Here is a 15,664-nt window from a genome sequence, read left to right as displayed (position 1 = left end):
AAAATTTAAATTTATGTTTTTTGAAAAAAATAAAGTGGTTTGTAATACTTAAGATGTTGGAATTTTTTTCTTGAGCTTGAAAATCAACTGCTGCTTAATGGAATATTTTCTTCTGCTTTTGCAGGGGAATTTGTACCAATTTGTGACCCATTAAGCTACAGTACTTCTGTTGAGTCCAATATTCAATTCAGCACTATGCCGTAATTGAGCTAGAGTTTCCCTGTAGAAAAAAATGTAATAGGTGGGGCACTAAAAGAAGGCTCTTCCATAAGCACTTGAAACTCATCTGATACATTCCAGAAACCAAATGGGCCCAATGCCTGAAAGGCTTCACTCTTGTAGTGCAGGTTCTGTTCAGAAATAGACTTTGTTACCAGTAATCTGATTTGAATGGTCTTTCTGAAGGTCCTAGTAATTCTGAAGCTGCATCCAGACTGCATTCTGCAAGCAAAAGAGTAGAGGGTAACTTAGGGCAGATTTTTTTTCCCCCATATCACTTTACACCACCTATTTCACCTTAGAGAAAGTGTGGTGTAGTGGTTTAAGAGAGGTAGACTCGTAATCTGGGGAACCGGGTTTGCGTCTCCGCTCCTCCACATGCAACTGCTGGGTGACCTTGGGCTAGTCACACTTCTCTGAAGTCTCTCAGCCCCACCCACCTCACAGAGTGTTTGTTGTGGGAGAGGAAGGGAAAGGAGAATGTTAGCCGCTTTGAGACTCCTTCGGGTAGTGATAAAGCGGGATATCAAATCCAAACTCTTCTTTTAGCAATAAGCATCACATCCTGCTCTACTTGTAGACAAAGTTCTAACATTTACCTTTTCAAAAGTCAAGTTACTATACTGGTTCCTGCCCCCGCCCCCAGTATCACTTCAGAAATTAATGGACGTTTGTAATAATGAAAAACCCACCCGCATTCCATAGACGCTTTTGTTGTGCACCGGCCCTGCCTTATTCACTGCCATTTGCAGAGCACCCCACACCCCAGTTTTAAAACCAGGAACTAACTTTCTTTAAACGGACACTGTCATGGTATGCCATGCCACAAATTTTTAAAGTCGATTTCCCCATTTTGAGGCAGAGCACAGTTCTTGGCTGCATGCCACACCCATTTGCCCTACTTTGGTTCCACAACTGCTTCCTGCATTAGCACATCACCGCTTGCTCTAGCTGTACAAGAAAACAGTCTCCGGTTACCAGGGGAAAAACCATGTATTTTCATTTTGGCAATGGGTGTGTTTGGCAGCCTGAGCCAAGGTGGAAGGGTGACCTGTGCTTAAATTGACATGTGAGGTTGCATGGTGCCCAACACTTTGCAGTGCTGGTCTGCGTGATCGCCATATTGCAAGCAGATTTAATTAAAAATAAATAAACGGCATTCCAAACGGGGGCCCTAAGGGTAGGCCGAAATACGTGTGCGGTAAATCGAAGTAACATGACTAGAGTGTTTCCAACTATACGGCCAAGGAGCTTGAGCGCTAGACATTGCGAACGAGAATTAACCGGAGGGGGAGGGAGGAGAGGAGGGAGGGAGCTCAGCGAGTTCCTTCGCGCAAGTCTCTCGAGGGGCTCGCGCCCCGCCCCGTTCTAGAGAGACGGGCCAATAAGCGGCCTGGCCTTGAACGTGTCCCAACGGCAGCTGCGCGCGTGCGTCCGCCCCTCTGAGGCCCCGCCTTCCCAAGGCGAGGGAGCCAATGGGCTGCGGGGTTGCCTCGGCTGGCGAGTGGGCGTGCCCTGTGAATGGCTGCTGCCGCCGCCACCGCAAAAGTGGAGCTGAGGGCGAGCGGCAGGCGCGGACTGAGGCAGGCGAAGGGATGGTCGGGTGGGAGAAAGGGCTCCGGATCCGGTTCGAGCCCGGCAGATGCTGGCTGGAGGAGGTGAGGCAGAGCGAGCGGATTTGGGCCTTCTTCCCCTCCCTCCCTTCCCTCCGCGGGACGTAAACAGTTACTAGCCACGCCCCCTGAGCGGGTGGGGCGAACCGAGGTGGGGCCGCCGCCGCTCTGGGGTCTGGGGAAAGCTTTGTAATGGCCAGCCCAGCCCTCCACCCCCCGGGTTGAGTGGCACTAACTTACTCCTTACGATCCCAAACACTTACCTGAGAGCAGCCTCCATTGGGTTGAGATGAGGGAAGCATCAGGGCGATGGTGATAATACAATAATCCGATTTTAGATGTCCCACTGTGAACGGGATTTACTTTCAGTGCTTTTTTTCTTAATTTTTGTTTGTTTGTTTAGGGGTACTCTCATTTTGACTCCATAAAATCACCATTTGACAGTTCAAATCGGGAAAAATAAATACAGTAAATGGACAAAAGTACAAAGATTCACAAAATGTTTAGGGGTATGCGTACCCCCCCCCCCCCAAAGCACTGCTTTCAGGTGTAATCCCCACCCCGAAGGCCTTATTGCTGGGCTGGGGAAGGGAGGTCGAATTGCACACTTCAGATGTTGCCTGCCTGAGGAAGCCTCGCTCATTATACAGTAGTGGGATTGTGCTCCGAGGTCAGGATCAGTTTGTTAAAATATTTTCAATGCCCTCTGTATTAAGTAAATAAAAAATAAATTAAAAAATTGTGGGATTTCTGACCATTAAGATGCCCGGTGTGGGTTGCAACAGCAGTGGGATCCCACAGCAATTAAAAGCAAATAAAACAATACAAAACCAATACTGTAATAACAGCTTGTCACTGGTCTCTGTAACTAACAGCCCCTTCCCTGTGCTTGTAACTTGGGGGTGGGGTTAAATTGATAATGGTGGAATGCGGAACTAGACATTCATTCCCCCCCCCCCTCCTTTTAAGTATTTGATTCTGAACCACGTCTGTGATGTACTTCCTCAAATAGCTGGAAATTCCACTTGAACCCACATATTTAAAAGAATATTTAATTTGATCATTCCAGTGACCATTTTTGCTATGCAAAGAAGCTTACTAAATTAGCTGCCTGGGAATTAGCCTTTTGCTGGAACAATTGTAAACATTATCTTTATTTATACAATATATTTAAACAGTCCCTTTTGATGCAAGTCAGTTTCAGTAAACAATAGTAAGATATGTCCTTCTGATGCTAGAAATGTAAAGCTTGGAGCTATAAGCAATTTAAGATTGTTGTCTTCAGTATACTGTGGGCTGTTTGTGCAGTCCTGCGCATGCTTACCTTGGCATAAGTTCCATTGAACTCAGTGGGGCTTGCATTGGAGTAGACTCGCACAGAATGTCCCCTAAAGCTTTCTAAAACAAATATTTAACTGGATTAAGTTTTGTTAAGAATATAGAAGATAACAATTTTCTTTTTTTTTACAGGAGGATGTTGATACGCCCAACAGACGTGTTCTGATTACTGGTGCTACTGGGTTGCTCGGCAGATCTGTGTATAAGGAATTTAAAGGAAATAATTGGAATGCTGTCGGTTGTGGGTACAGTAGGGCTCGACCAATGTTTGAGCAAGTTAATCTTCTAGATACTACTGCTGTTCATAATGTCATCCAGGATTTTCAGGTGAGAATGGTGGAAAGAAGGATAAAGCGGCTAACCACCATGTTTCTCTGAAGGTTTCTTCAGCAAATTCATGTTAGTTGGTCACATAAAGTTTTACTGATTATTGGTGTCCACTATCTATCACAGCAATATTTAACTTTGTTTATGTATTGTTTTTTTTCCCTTTGTAATCTCTGATGCAACCCTTGGTGCACCTTCTGTCTATGAGGTGCATAATATGAGGAAAACTAGTGTGCAGGAAAGTTGCCATATACTAGGAGTCTACTTAGTAGAACCTGGAAAGCCTGCTTTAGAATAACACTGCAGAATAAGTAAGGCTTCTCACTTAGAGAGTGATAGGGAATTTCCCTCTTTTGGTTATGCAAATTGCATGCACAAGAAAAATGGGGGGAAAGCATCTGCAATGAGCAAAGCAAACAAAGGAAAGGGAAGGCTCCTGTACTCACTGGTGTAAGAACTATTTTGTTTTCGCTCACTGTGTTTCAGAGTATAAGAACTCCTGCTTCTAGAGCTTGAGAAATGTTAAAGTTTTCCAAAAAATAAAAAAATTAATTCTTCATATCTAAACTACAGTAGACCCTAGGGTTACATTACCTTCGGGTAACGTTACTTTCTGGTTGTGAATGCGGCAAACCCCAAAGTGTATTCTTCCGGGTTTCGCCCTGTGTGCTTGTGCAGAAGCGCTCTATTGTGCCGCACGCGTGTGCAGAAGCGGTGCCTCCACTTGCAGATTTTTCGGGGTACATACGGACCCCTGGAATAAATTACATTCGTATCCAGAGGGTCCACTGTACTGCAGAAACAGCTTGAAGAAATGTCTGAGCCAAAAAGATGATTTTCTGTCTCCGCATCTATGTTACAACTTAGTCAGAGATGATCTAGAGTAAATTTGCACTTTCAATGTGGTTTACTCCAGGGGACTATTTTCTGCTAGCTTTCCATGAACAGTGTGGATTTGGTACAACTACTTGCTTGTTCTTTGCTCATTAAAATGGGTGTTTAATTTCCAGCCTCATGTGATAATACATTGTGCGGCTGAGAGAAGGCCAGATGTTGTAGACAGTCAACCAGATGCTGCTTCTCAGCTCAATGTGGCTGCTTCAGGGAACATAGCAAAAGAAGCAGGTAAAAAAAGTTTGGTCTGCATTTCTTCTCAGGATGCATAATTATCTTTTATGTGTCATCATAAGTATGGGTTATACACCTGAACTTAAAGAACTCTTACCACAAGAAATGTATCATTAGCTGCTTGAGTAATATGCATTGCTGGAGGAGACGGATAGTGGGAACTGGCTGCCAGCTGTTGGAAACAAATTCTGGGTTAGAAATACTTAGGTCTTTCACAGTCACGTATTTATTTGCTGTTTGTGTGTTTTAAATTCTTGGAGAGAATCAAGATAAAGCGAGTAACTGCTTTGAATTTACATCTTTTCATATTGCTTTATTTTATTCTTTTTATAGCTCAAGTAGGAGCATTTTTGATCTACATTAGTACAGACTATGTATTTGATGGAACAAATCCTCCCTACAAAGAGAATGATACACCAAACCCCCTAAATTTCTATGGGAAAACTAAACTAGAGGGCGAAAAGGCAGTTTTAGCAAACAATGAAGGTAAGTGTAAATTTGCAGCCGGTAAGTTTTTCTTTAACAGTTAAGGCTTGAAATCTTTTCCTGGAATTCCATAAATAGGAGCAAATGGATTTGGAAGTTCAATTTTATTTTATTTTCAAAATAAGAAATGTATTTTAAAATGGGGGGGGGTTTCAAAGGAAGCTGCAGAGAATAATTAGAATAAAGTCTCTTTACAAAGTTTTGAGATTATGTAAAACCAATATAACAGAAGGTCAGATAAAATGTATACCACTGATTTGAAATGGTGAGAGAGAATGGTAGCATTGTTGATGCATTGTTGAGGTTGAGGTTAGGGGTAGGGAGCAGAGGAAGCTATAAAAGTCTTCCTTTTAAAAAAGAAAAAGAAAACCTTGTTGAGGGGAACAACTAGGCACAAACTCTAGCAAGACAAATGAAATTTGAGAATAAAAGGGGGTTGGAATTCAGGACACTTGTCCTTCCCAAAAAACTGGAGGTAGTTCTTTAGTTAATTTCTTCTAATCCCTTGGCATTTGCACCTCAGATCAATCCATCAAAGATTATACTGAGATTTGAACTTCTGCAAGACTTGCTAAAATAGATTACGGTAGATAATGACAAAAAGCAATATTTAGTTAGTGTGCCAAAGGGAATGATGATGCATGTTCTCGAGTTGCTCTCTGGTAATTTCTGTTGGGTGTCAGAATGGCCACAGCAGATTTCACCAACCCAGTATCCTCCAGATGTTATTGGACTTGAACTTCCAGCTGTGCTGGTTGGAGCTGGTGGCAACTAGTCCAACAACGTGAAGAGCAAGGCTATATGTTTTGTAGTGGCAAACTAGATGATCACCTCCGTTTCCTAAGTGATTTATATTGGTATTGGTGGCCTAGAAGCTGAGGATTCTATTTATTTGTTTTCTTTACCTAATGTACTGGACACCCAATCGCTATTGTTCTGCGAGTGTCGTACAAAAATTGGGGGGGGGGGAATAAAACAACATATAAAAACAATAATTACCTACTGTACAATGAGTATCAGGAAGTCATGCTTGACAAAACTACTTAAAAAAGAGAGTAACCATAAAGTTTGGGGCCATATGGGAATACATCCATGGGAGGTTTAACTAAAGGTTTATTCCATTTCTTATTTATCCTAACTGCTCCTTTTCAGCATTTAACGTGAAGGCCAAGGAAATTCCCAATCACTGCCACCTGCTGGCTACTCTATGCTATTTATCTTGCTTTTTATTTTGCATCATTTTATAATTTTAGAGCTTGGTGCTGAAAGGGAGAATAAAGGCCTGTGTGCTATAGGGAAGGAGTAAACTGGGTATGGGGAAATTGTTGGGGAGGAAAGAAAATAGGATTTTGGAGGGGCATTGAAGAAAAGAAAGAGAGAAAAGAAACATCCAGAGTATTGTGCACTTTTCTGCTTGCTCCATCTCAGATGTCAAATTGTAGAGCTGTAAAAGGGGCAGAAAAAATGTCCAAGGGGTTAGCACCCTCCCTATACAGAAAAGCTAAACTGTTTGGTGGGGTTTAGTTTAGGAAAAGATGACTACTGTGGTCAGGATGGAGGAACATGACACAGGCTTATTAATTACAAATGATGAGAGAATTTATGCAGAAAGATTTTTTTTCTCCTTAAAATCTATGATCTCTAGATTATCCAGTGAAACTGATTAACAACTGAATCAGGCCTAAAATTACTTCCATGCACAGGGAGAAATTCAACATAGCACTGAGCAGCTGCTGGGCAGTAGAGCCAAAGCCTGCTGAATTTCCTGTGTGTGGCACTTTGAAGTCCCAACTTTGGGACTTCAAAGTGCTCCGTCACCTGATAGCATTGCCATGTCAGGTGACTGATGGAAGGGTAACCCCACTCTTCTGTCAAATTTGGCCTGTGGGGCTAGATCCCTGATAAAGTACTCACCTGCAGAGCTGAAAAGTTTCCTAACCCCCTTTTTTAGGATTGTACAGGGCAATAGAGTTCATTGGCTGCGTAATCATTAGAAACAAGCAGATCCCTGTCATGAGTATTGTATAGTGATACTGTTAGCTGAATCCAAAGCCTCTGTTTAGACAAGTTGACTCGTCCCAGTTGGATCCAACTTCCGTTTTAAAAAATGTGGATGTCAGATTTCTCAGTTGTGAGGAATGGGAGGTGGAAGGATCCATGATATAGAACACCTACTGAATGGCTACCAGCTTTAGCTCACTAGTTTGTGTGCATTCATGTAATGCAGGGCTGACTGAGAACAGGTAACTCCAACTTACACACATTTAACTTGCACACATTCAGCTTCATGCGCTTGACAAACGAAGGGTGCAAGCATCCAGGAAAAAAAGACTTTGGCAATCCCACCTGCCAATGACCCAAGGTGTTTTGAAAATACGTGAATTAGGCTTTATGTGATACCCCCAGGATATAACCCCTACATAACTTTAAAATCCCCTGTAATGAGTGTTTGCAGTCACTTTGTTGCTTACTCTGGGTTGGTAGTTAACTGCAAAGTTGTTGTAGAACATTCTCATATACTAGTGACACATGATTTTAGGGGGGGGGGGAATGAGTTTTATGATGGGGTAACAGTAGATGTAGACTTATACCATTATTTATTTCCTACTTATTATGTGGATCCTGACCATCTTTTCTATTGCATGGTAAGGTGTTCTTGATGTAATTTAGCACTTCTTGCTTGCATAAGTGTACATAATCTGAAGTATTCATCTGAAATCTTATTCACACCCACTGAGATTTCTTCTCTTTTCCACATAAGTAGACTTGCTTTTTCAAGGGAGTGAAGTGTCTTGTAAATAGTTCAAAGGTGGTTTAATTTTCTTTTCAGAGATGAGCTGAAGAATTTTCATTGTACCTATTCATAAATATAGCTTTGTATTCATAGCTTTTCTCATCTTCTAGGTGCTGCTGTGCTTAGAATTCCTATTTTATATGGAGAGGTTGAAAGGTTGGAAGAGAGCGCTGTGACAGTTATGTTTGATAAAGTGCAATTCAATAATAAATCAGCCAATATGGACCACTGGCAGCAGAGATTTCCCACCTATGTCAAGGATGTAGCCAGTGTTTGCCGACAGCTAGCGGAGAAGAAAATGTTGGTGAGATATTCTTGAAATAAATTTCAGCCAGGATTTTCAGGACTACTTCACATATTATCATATGTGTAAGATTGTAGTAGCACTAGCAGTGATTCTGTGTTTTTATGATGTACAGTATTCAAGATTTTAAAAATACTGTGAGCTGTATCCAGTGGGCTGTATCCAGTGGTGGCTTCACACTAATGGATCACTTCTATTGCAAGGCATTGGATCCTATTTTCACCCAGTTGCAGTCCTCCGTACCATTCCATCTGGACCAGATGATGGTGTGCAAGTGACTGGACACAGTGATGGTCTGGATGATAGCCAATAAACAATTATGATAAGATGGGGGCTTTGTGGGTAGGTGGTTCCTAGGTTTGGGAATTAAGTAGACAGCCTGTTCTGGACAGGGTAGTACTCCTCTTAAAAAAACAGATGGGTAGTCTGGGGTTTTTCCTGGTTTGCAAACTGTCACTAGAGGTTAGATATCATAGAGTTGGAAGGGACCATGAGGATCATCTAGTCCACCCCCTGCAATGCAGGAATATGCAGCTGCCCCATGCAGGGATCAAACCTGCAACCTTGGTGTTATCAGCACCGTGCTCTGACCAACTGGTTCATGTGGCCTCACTGGTAAGGAATGCTTGTGCCCACCTTTGGCTGGTTTGCCAGCTATAACTGTTCTTGAATTGGGATAATCCAGCTACAGCAGCTCCTGCTATAATCCTGATTTGAGTATTGCAATGTGCTTCCTTTAAAGATGGTCTGGAAGCTGCACAAGATGCAGAATGTCTCATCCTGTTTCTTTACGGTGGTGAGATGTTACACTGATCCTGGAAACACGTCTGGCTGCCTGTGAATTGCCTGGCTTAATTCATGGTACTGGTGTACAAAGCCCTGAATGGCTTAGGACCCAAGTACTTGAATGAATGCCTTCCTCAGTACCAGTAAACCAGGCTTTGAGATTTGCAGGGGAAGGTTGTTTGCCATGCCTCTGGTAAATATGGCCTGGGGGAGGGGACACTATATGAAGAAGGGTCCTCTTAGTGGCAGCAGCCCACCTGTGCAACTCCGTTCCTGTTGAAAAGCAGATTGTTCCCCAGGTGCCAGTTTTAAGACCTACTTTTTCCAGCAAGCCGTAGTAATCTATTGCTTACCAGCATATTGTATTCTCTTATTTTATTTTGCATTGAGGTTTCAACTTTGAATGTTGCATTTTGTTGTTGTTGTTGTCATGAGAGGAAAGGAAAGCTACAGGAACTAATACTATTTCCCACTGTTTTAGGGGGTCCAGAGCCCAAAGGGGAAGGCATGGGAGTGCACTGGGTATATGCCCCGCTTTGCACAAGGGGAAGTGCTTGTGCTATCACAAAGCTACCATTGGGTACAACCCTATGTTAACTCTTACAATTAGTCTTGAAAACTGTAAGAGTGGGCAGGGTGGTGGCGCTCAGCTGACCTCCCGTTGCCCATGTTGCTGTTGCTTACCTGGACGTAAAGGAGAAGGGGGCAGCTAGGGCAGCCCAGTGGAGATGCACAAGCTTCACCTCCCCCATCCATTTTGCAGGCAAGCAAAAGCAATTCAGGCAACAGGAAGTCAGGTGAGGAGCCTCACCCTACCAACCTGTACTTTTTGTAACATTCCCTCTGAATGCAGTAACGTAAGAAGCACCCTTCTGTTCAGAAGAAGGCTAGATTGTGATGTGGTAAGCATTATAGAAACCATAGATGTGTTGCTATTTTGACTGGAATTTTTTATCATGGACTGGACTGGAATAATGGAGGTGGTGGCAAAGGGGGGTTTATTTTTGGGACAGTTAATGTGCTGGTGGCAAGAAAGTATGACTTAAGGTGGACTTCTGAGGTTAGAGTGCAGGCATTCTCTGAGGACACAGCTACATGCTGTTTGGGTGGGGTTCAGTTTTGCTTTGGCAGCACATTCGCTGTGGGAAACATGCTGTCGAAGCTTCTGCTCATCAGCTGGTGAGTGGAGAGTTCAATCTTGGTAGGTGCTGGTTCACCCAGAACAGTATGCTCAGGGTGGGAGGAGATGGTTCCTTCAGGCAAGCAAAACTGTTCACACTGACAGAGCAATCTCCTTAGTGCTATGTTGAATTCCTCTGTAGGAGGAATGCATAAACTGCTGAATTAATGCTAGGAAGTTGCATTCAGGCGCATGTAACCTTCAGAACACTTGCCAGGGTTTTTAAACTGAAGGTGGTTATGTTTTTCCCTTCTGTTGACCTTGTATCATGATAGCTTCATCTGTCTACTGATATTGCAGTAGAAATGCTTGGCAAGCAAGTTCCAGTCATTGCTTATGTACAAGAGATTATAATAGCCCTGGAGTGTGGCAGTCTTTTCATATAAACTTAAAAGAGTAAGACGTATGAAGTTTTGCTTTCTAAAGGAAGAAAACTGCAGCCCAGATACATATTTTTTTACAATATTTGGTTGAACTGATGTAGTTCTAGGGGGAAAAAACTCAGCAGTTGAGTGAAGTGTGCAATAGAGAAGTGGGGAGAGATCTGGTGGATTACTGTTTTTAAAAGAATAATGGGCCTTGGCTTGATCCAGCAACGTAATGATTTTGTTCTTAGGTGGACAGAGATTTGCTTGAAATGAAACTCAAATCCTTTTTCATAGCAAAGCTACTACTCAGAGAACTGCAGAATATAGAAAAAAAGCCAGGGATTTTGAGCTTCTTGTTTAGTATAATATTCCAATAACATGGTTATGGACAAGGTGGTTAGCTGCTGTTGTGTTTTCTACACATTTTTTGAAATAACTGCATGGCTAAACAAATAGTTCTAGAGGGGGGACAAAATATAAGAAGGCATATAGAAAAAAGAAAAAGAAAAGATTGCTCTTTGAACAAGAGTGAGCTAAAACGGAATGTTTTTACTCTGCAGAAAAACACAAGGCCAGGAATTGTAATTAGGAAGAATATTTATTTATGAAAAAATACGTCTCTTTGAGTTAGGGTGGCAGAAGTGATCAGCGTTAGAATGATCATATGTGAAATTCTCTGTTTTGCAAAAACTTACTTATCTGGGTGATCCAGATACATTAGATTGACTTAAAACTTGCTTTTCAAGTTAGCCTTAAAGGGAATGTTCTCTAGAATTGTTTATGGTGTTTTTCTCTGTATGTATTTAACGCAGGAAAATACACAAGAACATAAACTTTGTATACTTCTCTTTTTCCTTAGGATCCATCGATAAGAGGAACATTCCACTGGTCTGGTAATGAGCAGATGACTAAGTTTGAAATGGCATGTGCTATGGCGGATGCTTTCAATCTTCCCAGTAGCCACTTGAGACCCGTAAGTCATAGCGTATAACCCCTTACACAGAAAGAAAAAGGAATGTGTAAGAAAAACCCTCACAAAGTTTTATCAAAGGCAGAACTTTCTCAAGAGTAATATTGCACAATACAATATCAGATAATTGCAAAATGTTCACCAGCTGTGGTTTGGCTGTTCTCTTACACGGATGGTCCCAACTGAGGCTCCTTAGAGTCCCAGTGTCTCTCATTTCATCAGAGACAGATGGTGAGCTTGTCACCTTGGTAAGCTCAGGACTCCTTCCATCATCAGACATGCTTTGTGAACAGTTTGTTCAGATTCAGAGTTCCTGTTGTTCTGTCCTTAGAGTGCAGCCAACACTACTTCAGTTTCTTCTTTAGCTGGCGGAACAAGCTTCATCCTTTTCTGCTTCCTCCCTTCCCTAATTGTTCTAGGTAGAGCCTTCTAACCTCTCACACGAGCAGCCCCTTCTCTAGTTGCAGGTCTCTCACCATACCCTCAGAAGCGTCTTCTATTTCCTTCTCCTCTCTGCTTCTCTTTTCCCATTCACAGGCACCTCTGCATCTGCGCTGTCCACTACGTTCTGTGTGCCTGTCCCATTCCTCTCCTTCATTCACATGCACACCTTCCCACACCCACTCTGCAGTTTCATCTTCCACGCTCTCACCCTGCTTCCCTTTCAGTCTCCCCTTCTTGTGTTGCCTTGTCTGCCCATTTCCCTCTCGTTGCCCCTCCTTTCTTTTCCTGTCTGGGACTCTCCTGTGCTGCCGGCTGCGGCTTTATGTCTCAGCCAATAGGGTGTTGATGCCTCCTTGGTGCTTGCATTTGTCAGGCTGCCAGGCTCCACCTCCTGGGGCTCCCTTAATCCCCCCCCCACCGCATGGACTGCATCTCCTATCTTCCACCATTTGAAATCATGCAGATTGATAAACCATATCTGTAGAGCTACTTTCTACCAGTTTGGAACTCTCTTGTATTTTTGCCTCTGCAGTTTCAAAGGTAACCACATAACTCTGCAAGCTGGAAAGTTGAGCTGAGATTCAGGGAACCCAGCGTGTGCAGCTAAGGGAGATTATTCCCACCTGACTACAATTTCTGACTTCATTAAAATATGAGTCTCAGCGGTTCTTTCTACCTTAGCCTTGGAACTGACCACTCCTTTGGTAGCTGTAGGCAACAGGGAAGTGCATGCAGGCAAGCACATGGAATTATAGGCTGGCAGATGATGGACAGAATGTGCTATTCCTCCCTCTTCCCAGCATATAAATCAGCCAGGCTATCGGGAGAGAAGTGTAGGAATGCAGCAAGCTCTTGGTTCCTTCTCTGCCATCAGCTAGTAAAACTTTGCAGACTTTTTGGTTTTGGTGAGGAAGGTGTATGCTTATTTGCAAGGCTGCTGTGCCTTCTGTAGCATCTTTCCAGTGAGCGGAAGAGGCTGCAGTGGAAAGTCCCAATGTGTATGATGGGCTCTCTGGATTCCTAGGATAATGGTTTGTCAAAGAAGACTTTTGTATCCCCTTTTCCATACTAGCAAAAACTAGTGTTCAATGCAGAGTACGGTTATGGGAAAGCATTTAGGCTCTCCTATATTGCAGAGTTGTGAGTGTTTTCCTGAGAAGAAATTTCTTTATTTTTATTTTTTTGTTCTAGACAGAGTGTATACTTCTCTTTTACTGCCTCTTTTTATTTTTAAAGATTACAGATAGCCCAGTTGTGGGAGCTCTTCGTCCCAAGAATGCTCAGCTTGACTGTTCTAGACTACAGATGTTGGGCATTGGACAGCACACTCCATTTCGTGTTGGCATCAAGGAATCACTCTGGCCATTCCTTACCGACAAGAAGTGGAGACAGACAGTCTTCCATTAGTTGGAAATATTTTAGTACATGTATGGTATGAGGCACTTTTTTAAAGGGGGGAGAATGGTTTTGTATTGAGTGTTCTATGTTACAAGTTTAATTCAATCAGGTAAAAATATGGTCTTGCACTAGTGAACTTATAAGAGGTGTTGGCAAAAAAGAACCTTGTTTGAAGGGATTGCTATTTCTTTCTGTTCTGTCACTGGTTTCTTTAAATATTTAGCAACCTCAAAATACTACAACCATCAGTAATGGTTGAGATGAGGTCCAGTTTCCTGAAATATACTGTTGTTTTATGTGTCTTCGGTTGCTAAAGTGTATCTCTCTTAACATTATTTCCCTACTTGCCAAAATAATTAATATAAAGCACAGGATTTGCATTTCATTTTTTTAAAAAAGCTATTCTGATGTGATTGAAATGGAAGTGAGAAGTTTGGAGTTTGCTTTAGCTATGATCAAAATACTCTAAAGTAATGCTTTATTTTTGCAATTAATGTGCAGCTTTAATGCTTGAAAGATGTTCTGTATTTTGAAATCCCAACTGCTTTCTTACATTTGTACAAAATAGTTCATATATCTCTCTGTCACATGCGTGCTGCTAATGAGCACACTGGTTCATTTTGGGTGTCACAGGCATAAAATACAAACATTATTGCTGTCTTTTCTTTATTGGTGTTTCTGAGAACCCCATAGAACCCATAAATGTTCTCATTAAACAACCACTTTACACATTGTATCAGAATTGTCATTGTTTCAATTGGACCAAAAGAGCTATACCAATAGAACCATCCCTGGTTGGTTATTCATTCTTCATTGCATACATGCAGATAGGATGGCTGCATTAGGTATTTGTAGTAGCCTACTTCTGAGGAGAAAATTCTATGCTTACAGGAAGAAAGTTTAAAACTCTTAATGCTGTTCAGCATGAATGTCCAGCTTAAATGGCAAAGTGACTTTTGTGTGTCTTAGGGTGTACGTATTGAAACCAGGCTTTTTACTTAAAGCAAGAAAACCTAAGACAGCTTGTGGCAGGCGTATCTTTTCTTTCCTCTGTTTCCCGACAGAGGTAAAGCATCCAACAAAATACCTTCTAAAGGTGGTGAAACAGCATCAGTCAGATTCATAAAATATCTCTAAGCCATTCATATTGTCATTCCCTTTTCATAAGGACATATCCTGACTTGTTTGTCTTAGTCTGACAGTCTGACATCTTGATATGCACTTGGTAAGTTATAAATGCAAAACGACATTAAATATATATAACTGGCGTGGTATCTTGTGTCTTCATCATTTCTTGTGGAAATTTCTGACTGTGTTAGGTTTTTGGGAAGGCTGTTGTTACTTAAGTGTGTGAGCATTTACACTTGTTATAAATTTCACCCTCCAAATTAACAAGTCAGCAGTTCATTCTCTCTATTCCAACCAATTTTCCAGTAGGCTAGTTGAGAACGTGATCACAGAATATACTAATCTAGTGCTGACGCTGGAATTTTGATGGCCTTTGGCATGGCACTCTGCACTCACGCATTCACCTGGAAAAAAAGTTAGGGCATGAAAACTGAGCAATTTGTTTCAGGAGATCTGATAATGTTTATACTGCTAACTACAAATGGTAATGCTATTTGACTGGTGGCCCTATAACAGTCGAATGACTAGGAATATCATTTAGCCTTCTTAAGAGCATTTGGAGATCCACTAAAAATTAGGCGCTAAAATTTGGTCATGGTTCTGTTATATGCTTCACCTGTGGCTTAGAACGTACCTCCCATCCTTGATCATTGGCCGCTGCTTTTCAAAGCTATGGATAAAAACATAGGAGTCATAGCTACACCATGCATGTACACTCTCTGCAGTATTTATACATTTGAAATTGTCACACATAGCTTGCATGCCAATCCTTATGTGGAAGTGTTTCCATGTAAGGATTTTGTAATGTGCTATGCCCTTAGGTATTTTCAATCTTGGAGGATATGTTGCCCCCACTGCTTGCAGCCTCCATTTGCTGTTTCTGCCTGTTATAAAGTGCTCCTACTTTTACAGCCACTGTAGTACTAATCAGTTTGTAACTTGTTATCGTGCGTTTCAAATGATAAATGTTGGGTTGGAACAGAAACAAGGAATCGGGGTGTCGCATGCCAGCAACTCCAAATTGCATACACCAAGCATGATCCGAGAAAATAAATGGGCACACAGATTCTGATATTTGGAAAACTAGTGGAGGAACATTCTGGTCGCGCAGTGTCTTCTCTGGGAAGAATTCAGTTGCACTTTTCCTATTTTTCATTACCCCCATCATTTCTGCTCGCCAG

At 42.0% G+C, this 15,664-nt stretch overlaps 1 protein-coding gene across 3 annotated transcripts; it reads left to right on the top strand.

Moving 5' to 3' along the window:
• Nucleotides 1-1,704: 1,704 nt before the first annotated feature.
• MAT2B (methionine adenosyltransferase 2 non-catalytic beta subunit) lies at nt 1,705-14,622 on the top strand. 3 transcript variants are annotated; one of them, XM_035104955.2, is made up of 7 exons: nt 1,705-1,877; nt 3,303-3,497; nt 4,508-4,622; nt 4,959-5,111; nt 8,016-8,209; nt 11,403-11,516; nt 13,194-14,622. In XM_035104955.2, the coding sequence occupies exons 1-7, from the start codon at nt 1,815-1,817 to the stop codon at nt 13,362-13,364; spliced, it is 1,005 nt and encodes a 334-aa protein (XP_034960846.1). In that variant the 5' UTR covers nt 1,705-1,814; the 3' UTR covers nt 13,365-14,622. The 3 variants fall into 3 exon arrangements, with proteins under 3 accessions (XP_034960846.1, XP_060127716.1, XP_060127717.1); XM_060271733.1 differs by lacking the exon at nt 1,705-1,877 and adding an exon at nt 2,369-2,502; XM_060271734.1 differs by lacking the exon at nt 1,705-1,877 and adding an exon at nt 2,816-2,972.
• The last annotated feature ends 1,042 nt before the right edge of the window (nt 14,623-15,664 follow it).

This window comes from Zootoca vivipara, chromosome 2 (assembly GCF_963506605.1).
Source record: "Zootoca vivipara chromosome 2, rZooViv1.1, whole genome shotgun sequence".
Classification (NCBI taxonomy): Eukaryota; Metazoa; Chordata; class Lepidosauria; order Squamata; family Lacertidae; genus Zootoca; species Zootoca vivipara.
The sequence above is the reverse complement of the archived record's forward strand: the minus strand, read 5'-3'. Positions and strand labels throughout refer to the sequence as shown.